Genomic DNA, 21,520 nt, shown 5'->3' on the forward strand with positions numbered 1-21,520 from the left:
ATTATAAAAATATTTACATAACAAAATCATGTCAGGACAAGAGAAGACTAAACTTTGGGGTGGTAGATTCACTGGGGACACTGATCCTTTGATGCAATTGTACAATGCCTCTTTGCCTTACGATTATAGAATGTACAAGGCTGATTTAGAAGGTACAAAAGTATACACCGCTGGGTTGAACAAGCTGGGTCTGATTACTGATGATGAGCTTACGAAGATTCATCACGGTTTGGTGGAGATTAAGAAGGAATGGGATGAGAACAAGTTTGTTCGTCATGAGAGTGATGAGGATATCCATACCGCTAATGAGAGAAGATTGGGTGAGATAATTGGGCGTGACATCGCTGGTAAAGTACATACTGGTAGATCCAGAAACGACCAGGTGGTCACCGACATGAGAATATACTGTCGTGATATACTGAATGAGAAGATATTCCCTGCCATGAAATCTCTGATTAATGTTATTGTCAACAGAGCAGAGAAGGAGATCGATATTTTGATGCCAGGGTACACCCATTTGCAAAGAGCACAGCCCATCAGATGGTCGCATTGGTTAAGTTCCTATGCTACATACTTCCATGAGGACCTGAAGAGACTGGAGCAGATTGCTGTTAGATTGAACAAGTCTCCGTTGGGTGCCGGTGCTCTAGCCGGTCATCCATATGGTATCGATAGAGAGTACCTTGCTGAAAACCTTGGTTTCAACGGTGTCATTGGTAACTCATTGGTAGCCGTATCTGATAGAGACTTCGTAGTTGAGATTATGTTCTGGGCCACTTTGTTCATGAACCACATCTCCCGTTTCTCCGAGGACCTGATCATTTACTCAACTGCGGAGTTTGGCTTCATCAAGCTAAGTGATGCCTACTCTACGGGTTCTTCTCTAATGCCACAAAAGAAGAACTCCGATTCACTAGAGCTACTGAGAGGTAAGTCTGGGAGAGTTTTCGGTGAATTAAGTGGGTTCCTGATGTCCCTAAAGGGTGTCCCATCTACATACGACAAGGACATGCAAGAGGACAAAGAACCACTATTTGACTGTCTCACCACCGTGGAACACTCCATCCTGATCGCAGACGGTGTCATCGGCACACTGTCAGTGAACCAGGAGAAGATGGAAAACGCATTGACCATGGACATGCTGGCGACAGACCTAGCGGACTACTTGGTCAGAAAGGGCGTACCCTTCAGAGAAACACACAGCATATCAGGTAAGTGTGTCGCATTGGCAGAACAAGAAAACCTCTCCGGAATAGACAAGCTGACAATGGAACAATTCAAGGATATCGACCCTCGTTTCGAAAAGGACCTGTACGAGACCTTCAACTTCGAAATGAGCGTCGAGAGAAGAGACGCAATCGGAGGAACAGCAAAATCTGCAGTGCTAGCACAGCTAGCTTCCCTAAAAGTATAGTATATAGAAACAGTACACAATATAATTAATACAATCATCTGTAAACAAATAACCTGATACGTATTCGTATAGATGTGATCACATGCTTAGATATGTCAAAAAACAAAACCACAGAGGGCTGTGGGTTGGCTGTAGGCTGGTCTTCTCTGTTACGCTGTACGCTGTACGCTCTTCGCTGTTCGTTGTGATCGCTGTGCTGGGTTTACGTTAACACCTAACGAAAGGGGAGGCGTGGTATATATTTATTTGAAATATAGTTTTTTTCTTAAAAAGAGCTCTTTAAAGAAGGGGACCTGAAAAAATATTACCTTTAAAGAGATTAACTAAGGTTAATCCAAGATTTATATAACAAAAGAAAGGAGAAGCTCGTTCATCTAGGAATAGAAGTGATTCAATATTGAATATATATAAGAGAGAGTAATTAGAAAGCAAAACTAATAAGGAATAAAAGATAAAAAGAAACATAAAAAATGGGTATTAACAATCCTATTCCAAGGAGTTTGAATAGTGAGACGAAGAAAGCTGCAAAGATTCTTGCTAATTTTGTGAAACCTAACCAAGTATTTGGTGCTGACCAGGTTATACCTCCACATGTTTTGAAGAATGCTAAGGGTCTTGCGGTGATTACGGTGTTGAAAGCAGGGTTTCTGTTTTCTGGTAGAGCTGGTTCTGGTGTTATTGTTGCTAGACAGAGGGATGGGACATGGTCTGCTCCCAGTGCTATTGCGATGGCTGGTGCGGGTGCTGGTGGTCTTGTTGGTGTTGAGTTGACGGATTTTGTTTTCATTTTGAACACTCAGGAGGCTGTGAGGTCGTTTTCGGAGTTCGGTACCATTACACTGGGTGGTAACATCTCGGTATCTGCAGGTCCTCTGGGTAGAAATGCTGAGGCTGCTGCTTCTGCATCTGCTGGTGGTGTCTCGGCGGTCTTTGCTTACTCTAAGAGTAAAGGTCTGTTTGCAGGTGTCTCGCTAGAGGGTTCCGTTATCCTGGAGAGAAGAGAGGCTAACAGGAAGTTTTATGGTAATAACTGTACAACTAAGATGATTCTGTCAGGTAGAATCAGACCTCCTCCATCTGTAGATCCACTCTTCAGAGTGCTGGAGTCTCGGGCTTTCAATTACAAGACTAGAGACGATGACTATGACTATGATAGTGAGTACGATGATGACTACTATGATGATATTCCAAGCTCATTTGGTTCCACTCGTGATGATTCCAGTTCGAGATTCGGCAGAAGTGGTAGTATGAGGCGTGGTAGGAGAGATGACGACGACTATAGCCGCCATGGTCGTGGTGGCGGTGGCGGTGGCCGCAGAGGAGGATACAGAGATGATGATTACGATGACTTTGAAGATGATTTCGATGATCCTTCTGGTGCCAAGGACTACTACGCTAGTCATCGTAGAGGCGGCGCCACTACTGGTGGCAGAAATAGAAGCTCCCGTTATGATGATGATCGTGATAGAGATTATGGCAGAGATCACAGCAGTCGTAGGAGCTATGAGAACGGGCGTGATGTTGATGACCTATCAAACAGATTCTCCAAGTCTAGAATATCGTCATCAGGAGCAACTAATGGAGGTTCATACAGTAGACCTGCTGCAGACCCTCCTAGAAGTACGTCTTCTGGTATTCCTAAAGCAGTTGCTTTGTACAGCTTTGCTGGTGAAGAAGCAGGCGATCTGCCTTTCAGAAAAGGTGATGTTATTACAATTATTAAGAAGTCAGACTCGCAGAATGATTGGTGGACTGGTAAAGTAAATGGTAGGGAAGGTATTTTCCCAGCGAATTATGTGGAATTGGTATAACTCATCGCCTTGTAAACCTTAGTATCTTAATAGAAACATCATAATAATAATAATAATCATATCAAATTCGAATCAGAAAAGAGCAGTTTATAACAATCGAATAGAATTGAGAATAAAAATCTCATAATGTATAACCCTATGTTATTTATTCAAAACTTGTAATTATAACTAGTTCTGTTAATATTTGAGGATGTCTAATATCCAATCAAATTATAACAGGCTTACTAAATGTGTTCAGAAAACCTCATAGATAATATATATATATATATATATATTAGGGGAAAATTATGTTTAATATGATAAGAATGTTATCAGTTTTTATAATGCTATTATACTTGTAGTAATATTTAATAATTATGAAATCATTTGTGGAATGGATAAATATATTTTATTACTCTTATTTTTTTTTCAGCTAAGCACTATTATATTAATAGATGAACCTACGAAGATTATTTTATCTGCCAAACCCTAAGGTAGTTGCTGCAGAGTCAACTTGAGCTACGAATATCCTACCGTACTTGGGAGATGTTCCCAATAATAGCAGAAATTCAGATACCTTTGATTTATCTCTATTCCAATATACTGTGAAGATATAATCACTGATAGTATTCAGGTTTTCTGGTCTACTGGCAAATGGGAATTTCAAATTGTCAAGTTGTTTTTTTACGTTCATATTTAGTACTTCCGTTATCGTTGTAAAATCTTCTTGCTGGTTGTGCTTTGAGTAGGTATTACTAATAGTATTGGGAGATACCACGTATCTGTTTCTTGGTATATAATAGTTTTTATTTTCTTTAGTAAATGGTGTACTAGAACGTACCACATATTTCCCTAGAAATGGATTAGATACATTTGATTGAACACTTATTCTACCCTTTTTTGGAGCAAAATTTTCTGAGATAGGATTAGGAATAATCTCCTTTTTGACTTTGTTTTGCAAGCCTTCTTGTATAGCTTGGATCTCACAACCGCCAACAATTTTTTGGTGAAGGAATGATTGTGCCGTTAGTAAATCACGTTTATTTTTAAATGTAATTTCACCAGTCATAGTTAGAAATTCCTTGTTTTCCGATTCTCTGATAACTATATCTGCATCTATTATTTTCAACTGCTCCATAGCCTGAATTAAAAATCTCTTGTTACAGATAGGGCTCAAATTGGATAGTTGAAGTAGTAGTCCTTTTGAAGGAATATTCTCTTTTGAATATGCATAAGTCACAAAAAGTTTCTTACCTCTTAGCTCTCTTCCATTGAATTTTTGAATAGCTTTAGAAACTGATTCTTTGTTTTTAAAGGTAATAAATGCCCATAAATAGTCTGAATTGTTTCTAGTTGATAAGAATACTGATTTGATAGGACCAGCTTCGCTGAAGTTGTCCAATACATCGTTCTTCGTTACGTTTATTGAGAGGTTCTTAACAAAGATACCGTAAGGTTGGATCAAGGCATTTTTCTTTATGGCTCCTTGCAATTCAACATTTTCAGTCGTTGGTATATCAATTTCTTTTTCTACAAGAATTGATGTATCGAGAATAGACAACTTCTTCTCAAATTGAGGGTCCTTTCTGATGTCTTTATCAAAATGAATACCGCAAGAGACAACATTACCAAGAAATTCTTTCCTGTTGAATTGTTTGATAACATCTTTGGCAACTTTCTCATCTTCGAAGTAAACAAATCCAATATTTTTATTTGAGTCAAGTTTAACAGATAAAATTTTACCAAACTGCCTGAATATATTGTAAAATCTACGAGAAGTTAATTTTTCCCTTTGTAGTGGTAAATTAGAAAAAAATACATTGGTGCCAATATTCTTCCTGAATATAGAGTCTCTGAGACTGGGCATTATCCTTATTTCTCGTCCAAATACTACCTGATAGTTATGCTCATCAGTGGCAATATCAGCTTCTTCTTTACTCCCGAAGTTAAGGTATCCATGGCCCAATGATTTTTGTGATTCAGAGTCAATACACACTTTTGCAGATATAAAGGAGGGATATTTTTGGAATATTTCTGAAAGCATTTCTGTGGTAACATGGGGGTCTAAGTTACCTATGAATAAAGCAGTAGAGACAGAGTCTGATGTTCCTAGAGTAAAACTCTCATTATTTATCTGAACTACATCTGGACTAGCCGACCGTGAAGAAATAATAGAAACATGACGTTGTCCAGTGCTAAAATTTTCTTTTTCATTACTAGCATTCTTAGGACGTTTATTCAGCGAAATTTGCCTTAATACATTGGAGGACTTCATAATAAGTTCGGCTTATTTTTTTTTTTTTTTATATATTCGTATTATTATTCTTACTACCTGATCTGTTTTATTTAAACTAACAGATGACTACTCTTTAATCCCCTTTAAACTCATGGATATCTAAGCAATATTCAATACAACAAATGCAAGGTTAGCTCTATACTAAATATAATTCAGTTAAACTTAACTTCTTTAATACTTTTTGTGTACACAAGATAATGTTATACGAAGTTACGTGACACAAAAATAACTAAAAATAAAAAAAGGGAAAGGTCCTACCCGGATTCGAACCGGGGTTGCTCGGATCAAAACCGAGAGTGATAACCACTACACTATAGAACCATAATGGATCTTTGGTTAAGATAGCGGAACTTGGTGATATGAAGTAGCAGTTGAATAAAAAAATATTCGCGTTGCTACGTGTAGAATTTCAAAATTTGGATGTGCGATGACCCAAGCTTTATTGCACACTAGACTATTACAAAGCTTTAGATCTAAGTATAGAAACTCTATAAAATATATTCAAGGAAGAGGTATAAAAAACGATTCAAGTAACAAATAAGGTGTGGAGATGTACAATGGTATTAGAGGAGAAAAGAGCTGTGGGTGATCTAGAATCACAGCAGACCTTTGAGGAGGTCAAGAAACGGTATGAAAATAGGCTGTATGAAGAGCTGGATGAGCTGGATGACCCTATAGAAGTTTTTCTTAGTTATATTAGTGATGTAGAGAGGACTTTGACGGAAGATTCTGAGCTGTTATATAGTACCGTGCGTGACCTTATGGAGCGGTGTCTCTTGTATTTTTTGGATATGGATGTGTTTAGCAATGATCCTCGTTACTTGCAGGTTTGGTTGTGGTATATTAATATGGTACCTAAACCTACAGCGGATGAGCAGTTCAGTACGTTTACGTACCTGTACAACAAGGGCATTGGTTCGCGCTTAGCTCGCTTTTACGAGGACTTCTCCGAACTTCTAATCAGTATGGAAGAATATGAAAATGCTTATACAATACTATCAATTGGCCTCGATCGGAACGCCTATCCCATTGGAAGACTTATTAAGAATTTTGAAGCTTTGAAACAAAAGCTAACTGAGGTTGGGATTAAGTTACCTGTTACTGCTAGCGAGAAAGATGTACTGTTCCTCCGATCGAGTCATGTTCCTCCATTCATTCTCAAGTATAAGTTGAACAAGTTGAGTCCGAAACCCTTACAGAATATAGAGCAGTTTCCAAATAACGCTCATAGTTTCCAACAAGATAAAACAAAGAAACCCTTCTATCAAGATGAACCCCGGTCAACAAAAATACCCATATTCAGTGATAGTACCGCCAATAGTGTTTCTAAGACTAAAGAAGTTTATAAAATTGTTGAAGTCCCGGGAAAGAAACCCCAGAAAATATGCAGTAATTTTCAGTTGTTATTTCCATCTATCGATGAAGAATACTGTCTTGAAGAAATCCTAGTAATGAAGAAAAGAGTCCACTACAAAAAGAGCCGAAGACCAATGCAAAAGAATGAAGAATCTTTAGAAACAGGTGGAAACAAGAAGAGAAAGGTTTTGTCTGAGAAGCCCTCCATTGATTATCCTCCTACACAACCTCCGGTTATTAAATCTGAGGTGCCTGATAAAAAGATTGAAATGTACCGCGATGAGGAAATAGCTCAATTTCATGAAGTTGCGAAAACCTCTGTTTTACCTTTGAAAGATGCACCTGCTCCAGGATCTACAAATTTGAAGTCAAATGGTGCACCATCTTCTCCCACTGTTACCATGTATTCCAAGAATGCCATGAATGAGGTTTACTCTATGTTTAATCAGTATTATGAAGAACCTGCTGGGTTTGTAGAACGAGATGATACTACGAGTAAGTTTAGCCAGTTTGAAAATTTTACACAAGAATTTACCGTTAAAAACCTTGATGACCTAACAGAAAGCAAGACTGCAAATTTAACAGTAAGGAATAGTCCGGAAAGTGTAGTTGTAACCAGCCAGCAGTCGCAAGACAAACCATCTGAACCTCCCATTAAAAAAAGTAAACTACCGGAGTTTATGACACCAATAAAAGAAAACTCGACTTCATTGAAAAAGAATTACGTGACAACTAATGGATCCAGTCAAAACATAGTAAGTTCCCAGGTGGCTACACAGAGCTCACCCTTTATATCCCAACCCATGGGACATTTAAATAAAAACATTAATTCACAAGCGCCAAAGAACTCTAGAATTATTGAGCACCCAACGTCTCGTAAGTTTAGACAGGATCTGCTGTCGCAAATTCAACCACCATTATCAATGTATAAAACTTTCTTCTATTATGACCAGAAAATAAGGATGAGCACTCATTTAAAGCGTATGCATAAGGCATCAAAGATTGAAAACAAAAAACAAATACTAGAGTTCAAGAAGGCCGACGACCTATATTGTATTGTAGGAGAGCTAGGCCAAGGTGGGTATGCCACTGTTTATTTGGCAGAATCTGACAAAGGTGAAATAAGAGCTCTAAAAGTTGAGTCCCCATCAAGCAAATGGGAGTATTATATATTGAAACAAATTGAAAAGAGGCTTGCTGGTCATGAGGTAATACGCTCTATCATCAGCGCATACTCATTGCATTTCTTCCTTGACGAAAGCTATCTAGTACTAAATTTTGCGAACCAAGGAACTATCCTGGATTTGGTCAATTACTATAGAGAAAAGACCTCGGGCCCCATAGATGAGTGCCTATGTATATTTCTGTCATTGGAAATGATTAAAATACTAGTATCCTTGCACAAAATTGGTATTATACATGGTGATTTGAAGCCCGATAACTGTATGATACGTTTTGAACCTGGCCAATTGGGTTACTTTGAAAGCCAGGGTTCCAATGGTTGGGACAAGAAAGGGGTGTACTTGATCGATTTTGGGAGGTCCTTCGACATGCAACTGCTCTCCTCTGACGCAAAGTTCAAAGCTGACTGGAAAACAGACGCACAGGACTGTCCAGAAATGAGAAAAGGTGAACCTTGGAGCTTTGAAGCCGATTATTTTGGCCTCGCAGGTATCATTTACTCCATGTTGTTCGGGAAGCTCATTGAAGTAGAGAGCACTCTGGGAAACCGGTACAGAATCAAGGGCACGTTCAAGAGATACTGGAACAATGATATATGGACTCCACTGTTCGATACACTACTGAACTCCCGGCAGGTCAGAGATCCTGCTGAAATCTTACGTCAACTAGGCAACACAATGGAAGAACATCTGTCAAACCCAGCAGTAAGCGACCAACTGAGAAATATCATCTATGACCTACAGCCAGAATTGGTAAAGACAACTACAAAACGGATGTCAGGGCGTAGGTAGTCTTTTTAAATAAGCATCTAATATATAATTTTCATACAAATTTTCATTTGGGCACTTAGCCCATATCATCCAATATCGGTGATTTTCATCCACGAAGGGTCTTGGAAAAAAAAATTGCTAAACAGAAGGCTAAGGGCAGAAGAAAGAGGACATGAACGCATATCAATAATATAAGATTAAGGACATACACCTCTAATTGCCAGATATAGTAAAGTAAAGAAAAGTATAAGCAATGTTGCGCAGCTCGGTTGGAAGCGGTGGCGTCTTTAACGGGAGTGGCTATGTTTTCCAACAGGTAAGGAATATATCGAGGAGGAGACTGGCGTATCCGTTCTATCCGTTCAAGAGACTTGGCAGGCAGCATCCTAAGAAGCATGACACTAATTTGAAGGCTGCGATGAGGCAGTTTCTCGGACCTAAGAATTATAAGGGTGAGTATGTGATGAACAGCTATTTTTCTGTCCCAAATAACCATGTGCCTAACTATATCAAGCCGGATCTAGAGAGAGGGCAGGCTCTAAGAGATCCTAACACAGGGAAGAGGCTTGTCGAGCGTTATGATGGTGTGTTGGTGGAGGCACCAGCTAACAGAAGGCTGGATAATATACCGGAATCCAGGGCTTTGCAACCATTTCCCTCAAACCCTCATTGTAAAACCAACTATATGGTGAGTAATGAACTCAAGGATCAGATTTATAATGACATTGTAGTCAATAAATTATCTACACAACAGGTGTCTCAAAACTATGGATTAAAGATTCCTCGTGTTGAGGCTGTTTTAAAACTTGCATCTATCGAAAAGAAGTGGGAGAAGAACAACAGAATAAAACCTGAGTTAAAGACTATGTCTGAGACTTTATACAAAATGTTCCCCTTATTCACACCAGAAATACAACACACTAGAGAAAATCTATCCGAAATTCCAGTCCCACAGAAGGCTTTGTCCTCCAGGTTCTTGACCATAGCGGAATCGCAACCATTCGGTCCAATTGATGCAGCCGAAGTCCTAGAACTGGAACCTGCCGTAAAGACATTAGAGAAGCTTTCAACCATCGGTGAACACAGTGAAGGTCATGTCAAGAAACAGAAGAAAACCAAAAAGGTCGTCTACGCTGAATTGAGGAAAGGTGAGAGGTCTCAATTGAAATTCACACATGCCCGTGTTGGTGAAGTGGGTCACCGTTACGGTCGTGTTCTAAGGGATAACAAGAAGGATCGTAAAATTGGCTTCAACGAACTGGGTCAAATGATTTACATTTAAAACCCTCTCTCTCAAACTCCATTCAATATTCCCTTTAACTCATCATTACAAATAACTTGAAAGACCAAAATTAAAAGGAACAATGCACCAATAGCAATAAACAATAAAAACTTCTTGTATATATCAAGTGTGTATATGCTTATTTCCTTTTCAATAAATATATATAATTGACTTTTTACTAGCGATTTTACTAATAAGAGCCTTCGGTGAATCCGACTCGCGAAAGGCTAAATGACCAAAAGCTCATATTGAATTAAAGGTCAGGATCATGACGATATATTCAAAACAAGGCACTTTTTTCTCGATTTCCAACACTTACGAATCTGAAAGTAAATAAGTTAAAAAAGATGGAATGTCTGATTCCTATCGAGAGAGGTATTGTCAATGGTACAGTTGATGACACTGTTTTAGAGAGGCTACGGGAATCGCATAAACAGAGGGACATAATTGTGTTTGATGAATGTCTGGAGATGTACTTGTATTTCCCAGATGGGAGCACAAGAGTTGATGTTGCTAGTGTGTGGATCAATGACGCCTTGGTTTTGGAAACTTTTGGAGGTGACAATTTTATTCAGGTCGAATGTGAGACTGGTAAAATGCTCAAATTGAATGAGAAGACCTCTACGAGGCACATTTTTCGTTCGAGTGTGGTGATGAATAATGGCTACAATAATATTTTAAAGCTACGAATTAGTTATATAGATGATATTGAGCGTAAATTGAATGGGAATGGGAATATTGAGAACGAAGCGTCTAACGGTGACAAGTACAGTGATGACGACGATAGCGATGTATATCTTCCTAGTTTTGAGCCAGTGTATTCATGGGTTCCAGCAGAGCCCTTGACCAACGAGAAGGATGAAGATAAGCAGGGTGAAAGTGGTGACAAAACTCAAGACGAGGATCATGACTATAAGTCCGTAGAATTGTCCTTTCCGATCTATTCATTGATCAATATGAGACTGCGGAACACATCTCTAGATAATATATCGGCTATTATATCGTGTTTGGACTTTCAAACTTCTAAGGCAGCTGAGAAGTTTGTCACTAAGCACCGCGGTTTCAATTCTTTCAAGATGGAATTTGAGAAAGTATCATATAACCTCATGAGCAGAAAAAGCCAAACTGAAATTGATGCAGTATGTGATTTCCCGATGCCCATGACAATGTCACTACATGATAGTTATAGTATAAGTTATAAGCTTCCTCTGGTCCAGAAAAACCAGACATATCCGCATCATGTGAAGATCAACCTTAAATATGACTTAGTATTGGGAGAGAAAAGGTTCCCAGTAAATACTATTTGGGAAACGGATGTAACTTTAAAGAGAGCAATCAATTCCAGCTTCTTGCCCAATAGCTCATCAGCATCTAATCTTGCGGTTAACCAAGTTGGGAGGCCCTATGGTGTATCACCTAAAGTGGGTTATAGCAGCCCTTCGACTTCTTCTCTACTGTACAACAAGTTAAAAACTGTCAAATTTAGCATACTTAATAACAATTTGAAGGTAGTAGCAGGCAAAAAATTCATACTTCGATTACAAATCGTAAATACCTCACCATCGCCTTTGGACCTTGTGGTGTATTATAACAATCAGTCCCCCTCAGTGAACAACTCCAACAATCTTTCATTGGAAAGACAGTTCCAACTCTACAAAAGGTACAAAAAGATCACTGAAGGCATAATATTACTCTCAAACGACTATAAGATTCCAATGATAGACCCCCACGAAACGTATTTCGTCGACCTGAGCTTCATCGCCATCATGTCCGGCTACTATCCATCATTGGCAGGCCTCAAACTTCTCGACCTAAAGACAAATGAATTGATAGAAATAGGCCAAAACGCATCTATACTAGTTAAGTAAGTATACAAATAAAGAATAGTTGAATTACTATATAATGCTTATCTAATAATATATATAAACACGTGAATATATCGTGTTATACGTTATAATTTGATGAAATCGGAAGGGCACTCTGTTAGCTGGAAGTGCGTTGGAAAGGGATTGGGAGAGTGTGTGAGTACTATTCTATCATAGAACAAATACAAAGTTGTAGTAATCAATTGGGCACCTTGCACTGTCTTGGAGCACTTGACAGATTAGAGTAGGTATAGCTAGTTTTGAATAAGTAAGCTAATTAAAATACACACGAGAGCGAGGATGTCAGAGAAGTTCCCACCATTGGAAAATGAAAATGATGATCTAGTTGCTGATCTAGACAACAGCACTGACTTCTTGAAAAGGGAGGCTGAGGTTCTAGGTGATGAATTTAAGACTGAGCAGGATGCTGAGCTATTGGATGATGTACAAGATAACGAAGTTGACGAATCTCTGGAGCAAAAGTACCCTGAGGCTACTGATGTTGATGAATCTGTAGTCAACGCAGCCCAGAGCCACGACCTTGATGATGATTTCGGTGAGATGCACCAAGCCGTTGGTGAGGACCGTTCCAAGTATGTTCAAGATTGGAAAGAGAAGCGTGATGCTGAGATAAGGGAGAAGGATTCAGCAGAGGCTGCTGCTAAGGAGAAATTGCAAGACGAGGCAATTAAGTATATAGACGACTTTTATGAGACTTACAACAAGAAGAAGGAGCAACAGATAGATGTCACCACGAAAGAATCTGAAGAGTTCTTGAAGGAGAGGGAACAATTCTTCTCTCAGGATAACACTACCTGGGACCGTGTCCTACAACTAATTAATGTTGACGATGCTGATGTGATTGGTGGCAGGGATAGATCCAAGTTTAAGGAAATATTGCAAAGGTTAAAGGGAAAAACTGGAGTTCCAGGAGCTTAAATAAGAAAGAATAACAAATCAATTTCCCCTTATAAGAGGTCAAATCAAAGTACTCAATTGATTGAGGACAAACGACAAACAAAAAGGTTCGGTAGCAAGTCTGCCTGGATATATCAAAATGGAAAGCTTTGTTTCTAGCAAACAAATGCGCATATTCTAGATACAATATAAATGTAATATATATATCATCTAATAAAACACAAAACAAGAAAGTATTTAACTTAGTATACAAAGGAAGTACGAATCGATTATATCAATAGGCAGGAACCTATCGAAAGTATGATTTTATGCAATTGTTGAGAAAGGTCTAAATCATGATAATATTTCATAGAAACATAGTATGTGAGTAACTTGAGCAATTTTGGATGCACATACATCACCTTTCCAAAGTCGAGTGTTAGCAGGCTGAAAAAAGTGAGTAGGAATTTCTGTGTAGTCACATTCAATCTGAACTTACCGTAGGTACTCTTAAATATATGTATCAGCAATACTCTGAAAATACACCATTGACTAGTTTTTACTAGGTTTTGAAATATACTTGAACGCAGTAATAACTCTAATTTTGTACTGTTCTTCTTGAAAGAGAGTTCATACTTTTCTCTCAGTTTATCAATTATAATTTTCGAGTTATTGGATATCTCAGAGTATTGGTTACGTCTGTATCTCTTGTAGGTATCTCTGCTTGCAGACAACTTTGCCAGCAGGTCTTTATCATTTGAAGGGGTTACAAGTTTATTCCTAAAGTGACTATAAAGGGAGTTAACTGAAAAGAGTCCATATATGGTGATGAAATCAAAGAAAAGGAATTGGTCCTTAAATATGATTGACTTGTAAAGTCTACTCTCCTTATCACCCAATAAGTATGTTAATGTAATGAGTCCCGAAGTGGCTAGATGATTTAGAATTGAAATTGATGCACTGTCGAGCCTTTTCGAGTTAAGAAAATGTATAATATGGTTCACTACAGCATTGGAAAGGGTTAAAGAAACCAGTCGCTCTGGAATATCATTAGCTATTGATATGGAAAGAATTAAAGCAGCTCTATCGACCAGGGATTCATATCTCCTGTTATTGAGCAGTGATTTTAAGAATGGGGATAAATTGATAGCTGATAATACGGCAACGGTATTAATTCCCCACCTTTTCAGATATACCTTATCAAATCCTCCTAGAGCCCTCAGCCGTCGCACTAAAACCAATACACTCACCAGAATCGTCGTGATGACTCTTTTACCAAGGACGTTAAACGGCCCGGAAGAATGTCGTTCCAATAATATACGAACTATAAACCTTAGACTTCCGCCTCTCATTTCATTATAATACCAATTATCCTGAACTCTGTGCGCTAAGTTCCTTTTTGCATATACTCTAAATATAGACTTATTATTGCTATTTTTATCAGTTGCTCATCGCCAAGTTTTGTTACCGTTGGGTTTTTTCTCGTTACATACTAGCGTATTGACTTTATAGACACCTGAATATATATATAATACATGAAGGAAACTATAAATTAGCCCATCTTGGTAGTTCAGTTTTGAAGTTTAGCGTCCCTTCTTTATCTGAGTATCTCCAGGCGTGTAGCCAGAGCTCCAATTCTGTTTCTGGTGGATCATCAAGTGTAATGGCTCCGCACTCGTTACAAATGGGATGTAGCTTGTTTAATTCGTTGGCTGCCTTTTTATAACGTATAGTTTCTTGTATAAAGTCATTAAATTTTTGCTGTAGACTTTCTTTGCTCAGACCGCAGTGCTTCCACTCAGGGTTTTCCAAGATGAATTTGAGCCTCTCTGGGTACTTTGTAACGTTTTGACAATACAAGCTGTCATTTACTATAGGGTGATTTAATCTTGCTAGGTGGATACGTATTTGATGTGTACGGCCTGTGATAGGCCTGCATGCAACAAGTGACTCGTTTTTGCTTTCACAATAGATGAGAGGATAAAATACAGTTTTGGCTTGCTTTGCTGGTTTCAGTCCAGTAGGGAATTGTCTCTTAGGCTCAATTGTGTATACAGCAGATTCCTCGATAGTAATTGGTGACTCTTCATCTTCGCTTATTTCTATAACTTCATCCGTTGGAAGGATAACGTTCTCTATGTTGACAGGTACATATGCCTCATTGATTTTGGGAAATTTTCCCATCACTTTAGCAAGATACCATTTCTGCATGTTATGAGATCGTATCTTCGCTTGAATGGTGGAGGCAGTAGTTTGATTCTTAGACATGATCAAGAGGCCCGACGTTACTTTATCGAGTCGATATGCTGGCAATACCTCCTTCCCATGTCCTTGAAATAGTTCCGTTAAAGAATTCTGATAAAATAGACCAGTAGGATGTATCGGTATTCCGCAGGGCTTATCGACAACAAACAAGTTATCATCTTCATATATAATATCTATTCCTGCTATCTTTTTTTGCGGAATGTCAAGTTCATCCCCATTATTCCATTGTTTTACAGGAGGTTCATGTTTGTGTACCGTAGATTCTACGATATCCTTATTTTGAATTGGAACTTCCATACAAAGCTGCGGATCCAGGTATGTGCCATCTCTAGATAACCTATAGTTTCCTTTCAGTATCTGCTGAGCATAGAATTCCCGAGAATGTGCTCTGAATTCTTTCACTAGTACTTCCAATAACGACTTATGCAACCAACGTCCCTTGGCATAAGATGACCTAGTATGGTAATAAGGGCGTATCTTCCGAAGCCCATTCTGATAATATACCTGTACATTACACATATTAGAAATGTAAAAGTACTTGCATACCCATACCACATGTACCAGAGGTAGATTACAAAAAGTTGTTATATAAGCTCATCACTTAATTTTTTCCAAAGCAAGTTTTTGTAGCAAAACTCATCATGCGATGCCCGTCTATATAAGAAAGTTATGGTATAGTTTTATTATTGTTAATATTATTTTTTCTAGTTATGGTGTAAAAAAAACTCTTTAGTTAAGAATCTTATTATATATTAAATGTATTTGATGAATGTTTTTTCCTTTATACTAAAGAATAGCTAGTGTTTTTGGTTACAGAAAAGGTGTTAAATGTTGTTGACTGTAATTTTTTTGTAGATTATATTACAGTTGAAAGTAATAATAAATATTTTTTATACCATGAGGTAAAATGCATTAGTTAATTGTAAGCCAAAAAAAAAAATTAAGGGAGCTAACTTATTTTTTTTTTTTTTTGGTACTTCAAGTTGTTTTTTTAATATTGTTTTGTATTAGTGTCGTTTGTTTTTTACTTCATTAGTTTTTGTTTTTGTTGTCGTATTGGTTGTTTGTTTGTTTTTTCATTATTCTTTACCCTTCAGTCTTCTACCTTTACCACCTCTCCCCAGCATAGCTTCTTCTTCAGCTAATTGTGCCTCTCTCAACCTCTTCGCTTCAAGTTTTTCCTGTCTCTTTTGCTCTTCTATCATCTTCTTTGGATTGGCCTTCTTAGACCCTTCTTCCCATTTACTAGCCTCTTCAGCTTCCCTCTTCTCCCTCTCTTGTCTCTCCTTCTGAGCAGCTTGCTCCCGTTTCCTGGCCTGACCAGCTATCTTCTTAGCAGCAGATTCTGAAAATCTCTTACCCATTTCTATTTAACTTATGTTGGTTTTGTTTATTATCTGTTATTATAAGATATTATATTTTTAATAAAATAACTTTCTTTTTAAACCTGTAACCTTTCCTCCCCTTCAAATTTTTTTTTTTACTTTTCTAATTTTTCTTAAGGCCCGCTTTTGCCATTTCTTTTTTTCTTCATCTCATTGGATTGTTACAACATAGAGTATATACCAATAAGAGAACCCCATTATAATTACATATTGGTTATTATAATTATTATACCATATCACAGCATATCTTATCATATCATACCATACCATACCATATCGTATCATACCATATCTTACCATACCATATCATATCATACAATACCATACCATATCATATCATACAATACCATAGCATACCATAGCACAGTATGATATACTGCTTCTATTATACTGTTATCGTATTAACATGTACCACCATCCCCCAACACAATAGAATGTGCCATTGTATTACACCATTTTGGGACTATGGATCCTATAACAGATCTAGGGTTAAGGGTCCTTCCTAATCGGGACACCGTAATTTATTAATTAATTTAAAAATTAATTGGCGATGACGTAAGAAAAGCAGAGAACAAAGGCAAGGGAATATATTTTCTCGAAGGGGGTAAGTCTTAGAAGAAGACGGAGAAGTAACTTTGGAAGGGGGGGGGTACTAGACTAGAAACGAGGCTGGGTAATCTGGAAAAAGCAAGATGTGCGAGGGTTTCTGTGCCGAGTTCTGAGAAAATTTACGCTTTTTTAAGGAAGAAGGGGATCACTTGTGCGTAGTTATTTGAGAAACGGCTTATTCCCTCTTAGAAAGTACCGTGGAATAGGATTTGAGATTTTAATTTGAGAACAAGTATGGAAAAGAAAAAAGCGTAAATCAATTCTATGCATCGAAGGACCAAAAAAAACCAAATGCAAAAATAAAAAAATAATACTTGCATAAACTTGTATTGGACAAAGGGAAAAGTTAGTTCTTATAAACTTGTAACGAACTGGACACCAAAAGAAAGAAAGAAGTGGAGAAAAAAGAGGAGTATTTTAACTAACAAGTACCAATCACAAAAGGGGAACTAAGAAAAAAAATAAAGAGTTTTAGATGAGGTATGAGGATTATTGGGAGGAATAAGAAGAAGAATAAGGATAAGTTATATGGTGGATTGTCGTTGGAGGTGCACCTTGTTGGGACACACAATGTAGAGCTGTTTAAAAGGTTTCAATGCAGTCCGACATGTTTTGTTACCACTAATACTTTCTTTGTAGAGAGGTCTACCAGGCTTCGGAACTCCAATTCGAGATGGGACCAGATTATCAAGTTGAAACTTCCGTCGAAGCCTAACTCTCCGTGGGTTAATATCATTGTATATGATTGTATATCGTCGAGGTACTCTCATGGGGTGAATGATGGTGGAGACCCCGGGGCAGGTGACCTGGTGTTGCAGCGGAGGAGAAGTGGGAGCTCCATTTTGCAGAACTCCAAATATATGATGACGGGAGCTGCGTCGAACAATACACTGCCGATAAATAACGAGGACGGGTACTCAACTCAACATTACAATGCATCGACAGATAGCGGACTTGATTTCCCGTTTAATTCGAAAGCGAGCAGTTCTGCTAATCTTCTCTCAGCGGAGGTTTCCAGAAATAGTAGATCTTTAATGAATATATCCATACCGAAAACTAATGGGAGTAGTCCCACACACTCTCCGGTCAATGCTGTTTACCAGAATAGCCCCGGTAATCACCAAAACCACAGAAGTAATTTGAGTATATCCAGGCCAAATAATAATAGTAATAGTAATAATAACATCAGTGGTAGTGGTGGGAGAAAAGGTATGATGGCCAAGAATAGATCATCGTATTTGTATGTCGGAGAAGCACGTGTTTCCCTTTTAGAGATATTCAAAGTTGAGGACACCACTAATAAATATAATTTCTATCAAAAACCAAGATGGCTAACCTTATATGACAAAAAGAGGCAGAGGGAAGAAAATTGCGGATCGGATTACGTTGTTGGTGAAGTTCAAGTTGGATTTCGATTACGATGTACTTCGAAAAATAGCACTACAATTCAGGTATTCAGTGAATGGCAAAAGTATCTACAAGACAATTTGAAGAGTAACGACTATATCCAAAATGTATACTCAGCTACAAACTACTTTAAAAATCCTTCAGAGGATATAATTTCGATGAAAGATCCTGAGGCCCATGAATTTTTTGACGAATTTGACGATACGAATGATGATGAACCAATTGAGGATGAAGACGATGATGGAGCAGATGATGAAGATGAGGTCGATTCTGAAAGCTTATTTGCAATTAGTGATGACTTAGTCAATCCTATGGAGATGTTGGGTTTGTCGGGAAATTCACATGGAGATGATGACTCAATATCTGACGCTCTGGATGTAATAAGTTTCGAAGGGGCTGAAAATGATGGAGATCCAAATGAATATGATAATGATGATGAATCCTTAACGGAAGTATTGAAGGACCTAGAATTGGTTGATGAGCTTGCAGACCCTCTGGATGATATAACTAGTAATTTTTCGATTCCGACAGTTGTCACAGCACTTGATGAGTATGATGTGGTTTTTCCAAATGGCCCTCCAGTTAATATAGATGACCTAATGGGACCTGGACAAGAATCTCCGGTAACACCAACTACTGACAACTTCCCCAAACCAGAAAAGACTTTCTTTAGTTCCAGTAATTCATCAAAGTCAACTCAAGGAGATGAATCAGATAAAGATGATAGCTCAGACTTGAACAGCACAATATTGAAGATGAGTAAAAAGAAAAGGATACCTCTATTAAACAGAAAAAGGATCAATCGTCAGGCATCGGGTTTAGATTACCATGGTTCTCTGATCAGCAACCAATTTCAACTTGCCAAGAAAGAGCATGCTCTCGGAGTAATTTTCATACATTTTCAACACATAGAGGATTTGCCAGAACTGAAAAATAAAATATCTAAAACGTACTATGCTATGGACCCTTTTATTGTAGCTACTTATGGTAGAAGGGTATTTAAGACATCCTGGAGAAAGCACGCACTTAACCCCATTTTCGATGAATATGCTGCATTTGAGGTTTATCCTAATGAAAAGAACTTTGATTTCCATTTCAATGTGATCGATAAGGATTCTTTTTCATATAATGATAATATTGCCAAATATGATCTGACCTGGCCTGAGATAATGGCTAAGCAAACTCCAGATCATGAATGGCAACAATATAAGATTCCACTAAATTTGACCATAAACAGCAGAGAAGATTTTCCGGATCCTATATTGACACTGGGCTTAAGATATGTTCCTTATTCCTCACTTAAGAAGTTTTTTTGGGAGAAGGTTGTTGCATTGACTACAAATAGAGAAACTTTTGACATCGTACAAACTTATTTATTTTTACAGACTTTGGGCAGTTTCAGTGAATCTGATGCAAATGAATTTTTTGAGTTATATGACAAGCGACCCTGGGCTGGCGATACCCTTACGCAACACGAATTAGTTGGGGGTTTAGAAAAGTGGAATAAATCTGCAGATTTCAAAAATATATGGAAGTGTCCAAATTGCCTGAGGTCTTTTATCCCAACTAATAATGAAAAGAATACGAAGCTTACCTTAGAAAATGATTTAATCACACATTTTGCTCTATGCACTTTGCAGAAATGTGGTAAAGTATTGAAACCTTCTTATGTTTCATCTGAATTTGCTTCCAAACGTTGGTTCAGTAAAGTTCTAATTAAACTGACCTATGGTAGATATGCTGTCGGCTCTAATAATGCTAATATCTTAGTTCAAGATAGAGATTCAGGGATTGTCCTAGAAGAAAAAATAAGTCCTCATGTTAAGGTTGGTATGAGAATTATTTACAATGGTAAGGGAAAAGAGAATAAAAGATTCAAAACTTTGTTGAAGACATTATCTGTTCGACAAGGAAAAAAATTTGACAGTCCATTATCTGCTCGTCAAATTGATTCTTTTATCAAATTTCATTCTCTCGATATGTCACAATGTATGGAAGCAGACTACAAGACATTCAATGAGTTCTTTTACCGGAAACTAAAACCTGGAAGTAGAATGCCTGAAGGTGATAGTCCTCAGGTTATGGTTTGCCCTGCCGATTCAAGATGTGCTGTATATTCTTCAATTCATAAATCAAAAGAAATATGGATTAAAGGGAGTAAGTTCACACTTGCTAGATTAACAAAAAGTTACCGACCTGATCTGTTTAATGAGAGCTCTTCTAGTATTGCAATTTTTAGACTGGCACCACAAGATTATCATCGTATTCATTGCCCTGTTGATGGTATTATAGGGAAGCCTATTTATGTTGACGGTGAATACTATACGGTTAATCCTATGGCCGTAAGAAGCGAACTTGATGTTTTTGGTGAAAATATTAGGATTATAATACCCATCGAATCCCCGCAATTTGGGACTCTGTTGTACATTCCTGTAGGAGCAATGATGGTTGGTTCAATAATACTTACTTGTAAAGAGGGTGATACAAAAAAGCGTGGGGATGAAATTGGCTATTTCAAGTTTGGTGGTTCAACGGTTATTATTATAGCTCAATCAGATAAACTCATTTTTGATTCTGATTTAGTACACAATTCACTAGAAGGTATTGAAACACTTGTTAAAGTTGGTATGAGTTTAGCTCACACACCGAAAATGAAGGAGTTTAAGAGACGTGTTAGAAAGCCAGTTAGTCCAGATCAAATTGATAAGATTAAGAAAAGAATTAGTGTTACTATGGATAATATGGCGAAGTCTAGTAATATCCATTGGCAAGCAAAAGCGCTGACAGATGCATTGACCTCGCAATAGACGAGAATAATGCATGTTCTTCAGATCTTTTAAAAAAAAAAATACTCATATATTCTGCTAATTATTTATTGACCTTTTCACATTCTATAGTTGTTGAACCTTTTTTGAATTATATACGTCATGAATAATGGACATTCGTGCAATAAAAAGTACAAAAAGTAATTAGGAAACATCGAATTGGTAAGTAATGCTACT

At 37.7% G+C, this 21,520-nt stretch overlaps 11 protein-coding genes across 11 annotated transcripts; 7 read left to right on the plus strand and 4 right to left on the minus strand.

The window, feature by feature from the left end:
• Positions 1 to 28: 28 nt before the first annotated feature.
• Positions 29 to 1,414, plus strand: ARG4 (argininosuccinate lyase ARG4; the record flags this gene model as incomplete). The annotated part of the gene is made up of 1 exon (XM_071051898.1): positions 29 to 1,414. The coding sequence occupies one exon, from the start codon at positions 29 to 31 to the stop codon at positions 1,412 to 1,414; it is 1,386 nt and encodes a 461-aa protein (XP_070907288.1).
• Positions 1,415 to 1,884: 470 nt separating this feature from the next.
• Positions 1,885 to 3,225, plus strand: RNJ42_01734 (SYLF and SH3 domain-containing protein; the record flags this gene model as incomplete). Its single annotated transcript, XM_071051899.1, has 1 exon — positions 1,885 to 3,225. One exon carries the CDS (start codon positions 1,885 to 1,887, stop codon positions 3,223 to 3,225), a length of 1,341 nt encoding a protein of 446 aa, XP_070907289.1.
• A 454-nt stretch (positions 3,226 to 3,679) lies between these two features.
• Positions 3,680 to 5,479, minus strand: PES4 (Pes4p; the record flags this gene model as incomplete). Its single annotated transcript, XM_071051900.1, has 1 exon — positions 3,680 to 5,479. One exon carries the CDS (start codon positions 5,477 to 5,479, stop codon positions 3,680 to 3,682), a length of 1,800 nt encoding a protein of 599 aa, XP_070907290.1.
• A 578-nt stretch (positions 5,480 to 6,057) lies between these two features.
• Positions 6,058 to 8,829, plus strand: BUB1 (protein kinase BUB1; the record flags this gene model as incomplete). Its single annotated transcript, XM_071051901.1, has 1 exon — positions 6,058 to 8,829. The coding sequence occupies one exon, from the start codon at positions 6,058 to 6,060 to the stop codon at positions 8,827 to 8,829; it is 2,772 nt and encodes a 923-aa protein (XP_070907291.1).
• A 232-nt stretch (positions 8,830 to 9,061) lies between these two features.
• On the plus strand, positions 9,062 to 10,090 carry MRPS35 (mitochondrial 37S ribosomal protein mS45; the record flags this gene model as incomplete). The annotated part of the gene is made up of 1 exon (XM_071051902.1): positions 9,062 to 10,090. One exon carries the CDS (start codon positions 9,062 to 9,064, stop codon positions 10,088 to 10,090), a length of 1,029 nt encoding a protein of 342 aa, XP_070907292.1.
• A 347-nt stretch (positions 10,091 to 10,437) lies between these two features.
• TRS65 (Trs65p) lies at positions 10,438 to 11,958 on the plus strand (the record flags this gene model as incomplete). Its single annotated transcript, XM_071051903.1, has 1 exon — positions 10,438 to 11,958. One exon carries the CDS (start codon positions 10,438 to 10,440, stop codon positions 11,956 to 11,958), a length of 1,521 nt encoding a protein of 506 aa, XP_070907293.1.
• A 297-nt stretch (positions 11,959 to 12,255) lies between these two features.
• CLC1 (clathrin light chain CLC1) lies at positions 12,256 to 12,894 on the plus strand (the record flags this gene model as incomplete). The annotated part of the gene is made up of 1 exon (XM_071051904.1): positions 12,256 to 12,894. The coding sequence occupies one exon, from the start codon at positions 12,256 to 12,258 to the stop codon at positions 12,892 to 12,894; it is 639 nt and encodes a 212-aa protein (XP_070907294.1).
• A 248-nt stretch (positions 12,895 to 13,142) lies between these two features.
• On the minus strand, positions 13,143 to 14,204 carry RNJ42_01740 (uncharacterized protein; the record flags this gene model as incomplete). Its single annotated transcript, XM_071051905.1, has 1 exon — positions 13,143 to 14,204. One exon carries the CDS (start codon positions 14,202 to 14,204, stop codon positions 13,143 to 13,145), a length of 1,062 nt encoding a protein of 353 aa, XP_070907295.1.
• A 193-nt stretch (positions 14,205 to 14,397) lies between these two features.
• On the minus strand, positions 14,398 to 15,636 carry PUS6 (pseudouridine synthase PUS6; the record flags this gene model as incomplete). Its single annotated transcript, XM_071051906.1, has 1 exon — positions 14,398 to 15,636. One exon carries the CDS (start codon positions 15,634 to 15,636, stop codon positions 14,398 to 14,400), a length of 1,239 nt encoding a protein of 412 aa, XP_070907296.1.
• Positions 15,637 to 16,196: 560 nt separating this feature from the next.
• LSO2 (Lso2p) lies at positions 16,197 to 16,481 on the minus strand (the record flags this gene model as incomplete). The annotated part of the gene is made up of 1 exon (XM_071051907.1): positions 16,197 to 16,481. The coding sequence occupies one exon, from the start codon at positions 16,479 to 16,481 to the stop codon at positions 16,197 to 16,199; it is 285 nt and encodes a 94-aa protein (XP_070907297.1).
• Positions 16,482 to 17,593: 1,112 nt separating this feature from the next.
• On the plus strand, positions 17,594 to 21,325 carry PSD2 (phosphatidylserine decarboxylase 2; the record flags this gene model as incomplete). Its single annotated transcript, XM_071051908.1, has 1 exon — positions 17,594 to 21,325. The coding sequence occupies one exon, from the start codon at positions 17,594 to 17,596 to the stop codon at positions 21,323 to 21,325; it is 3,732 nt and encodes a 1,243-aa protein (XP_070907298.1).
• Between the last annotated feature and the right edge of the window lie 195 nt (positions 21,326 to 21,520).

The sequence above is a fragment of the Nakaseomyces bracarensis genome, assembly GCF_045282275.1.
Source record: "Nakaseomyces bracarensis strain CBM3 chromosome Unknown Scaff7_0, whole genome shotgun sequence".
In the NCBI taxonomy this organism is placed as follows: domain Eukaryota; kingdom Fungi; phylum Ascomycota; class Saccharomycetes; order Saccharomycetales; family Saccharomycetaceae; genus Nakaseomyces; species Nakaseomyces bracarensis.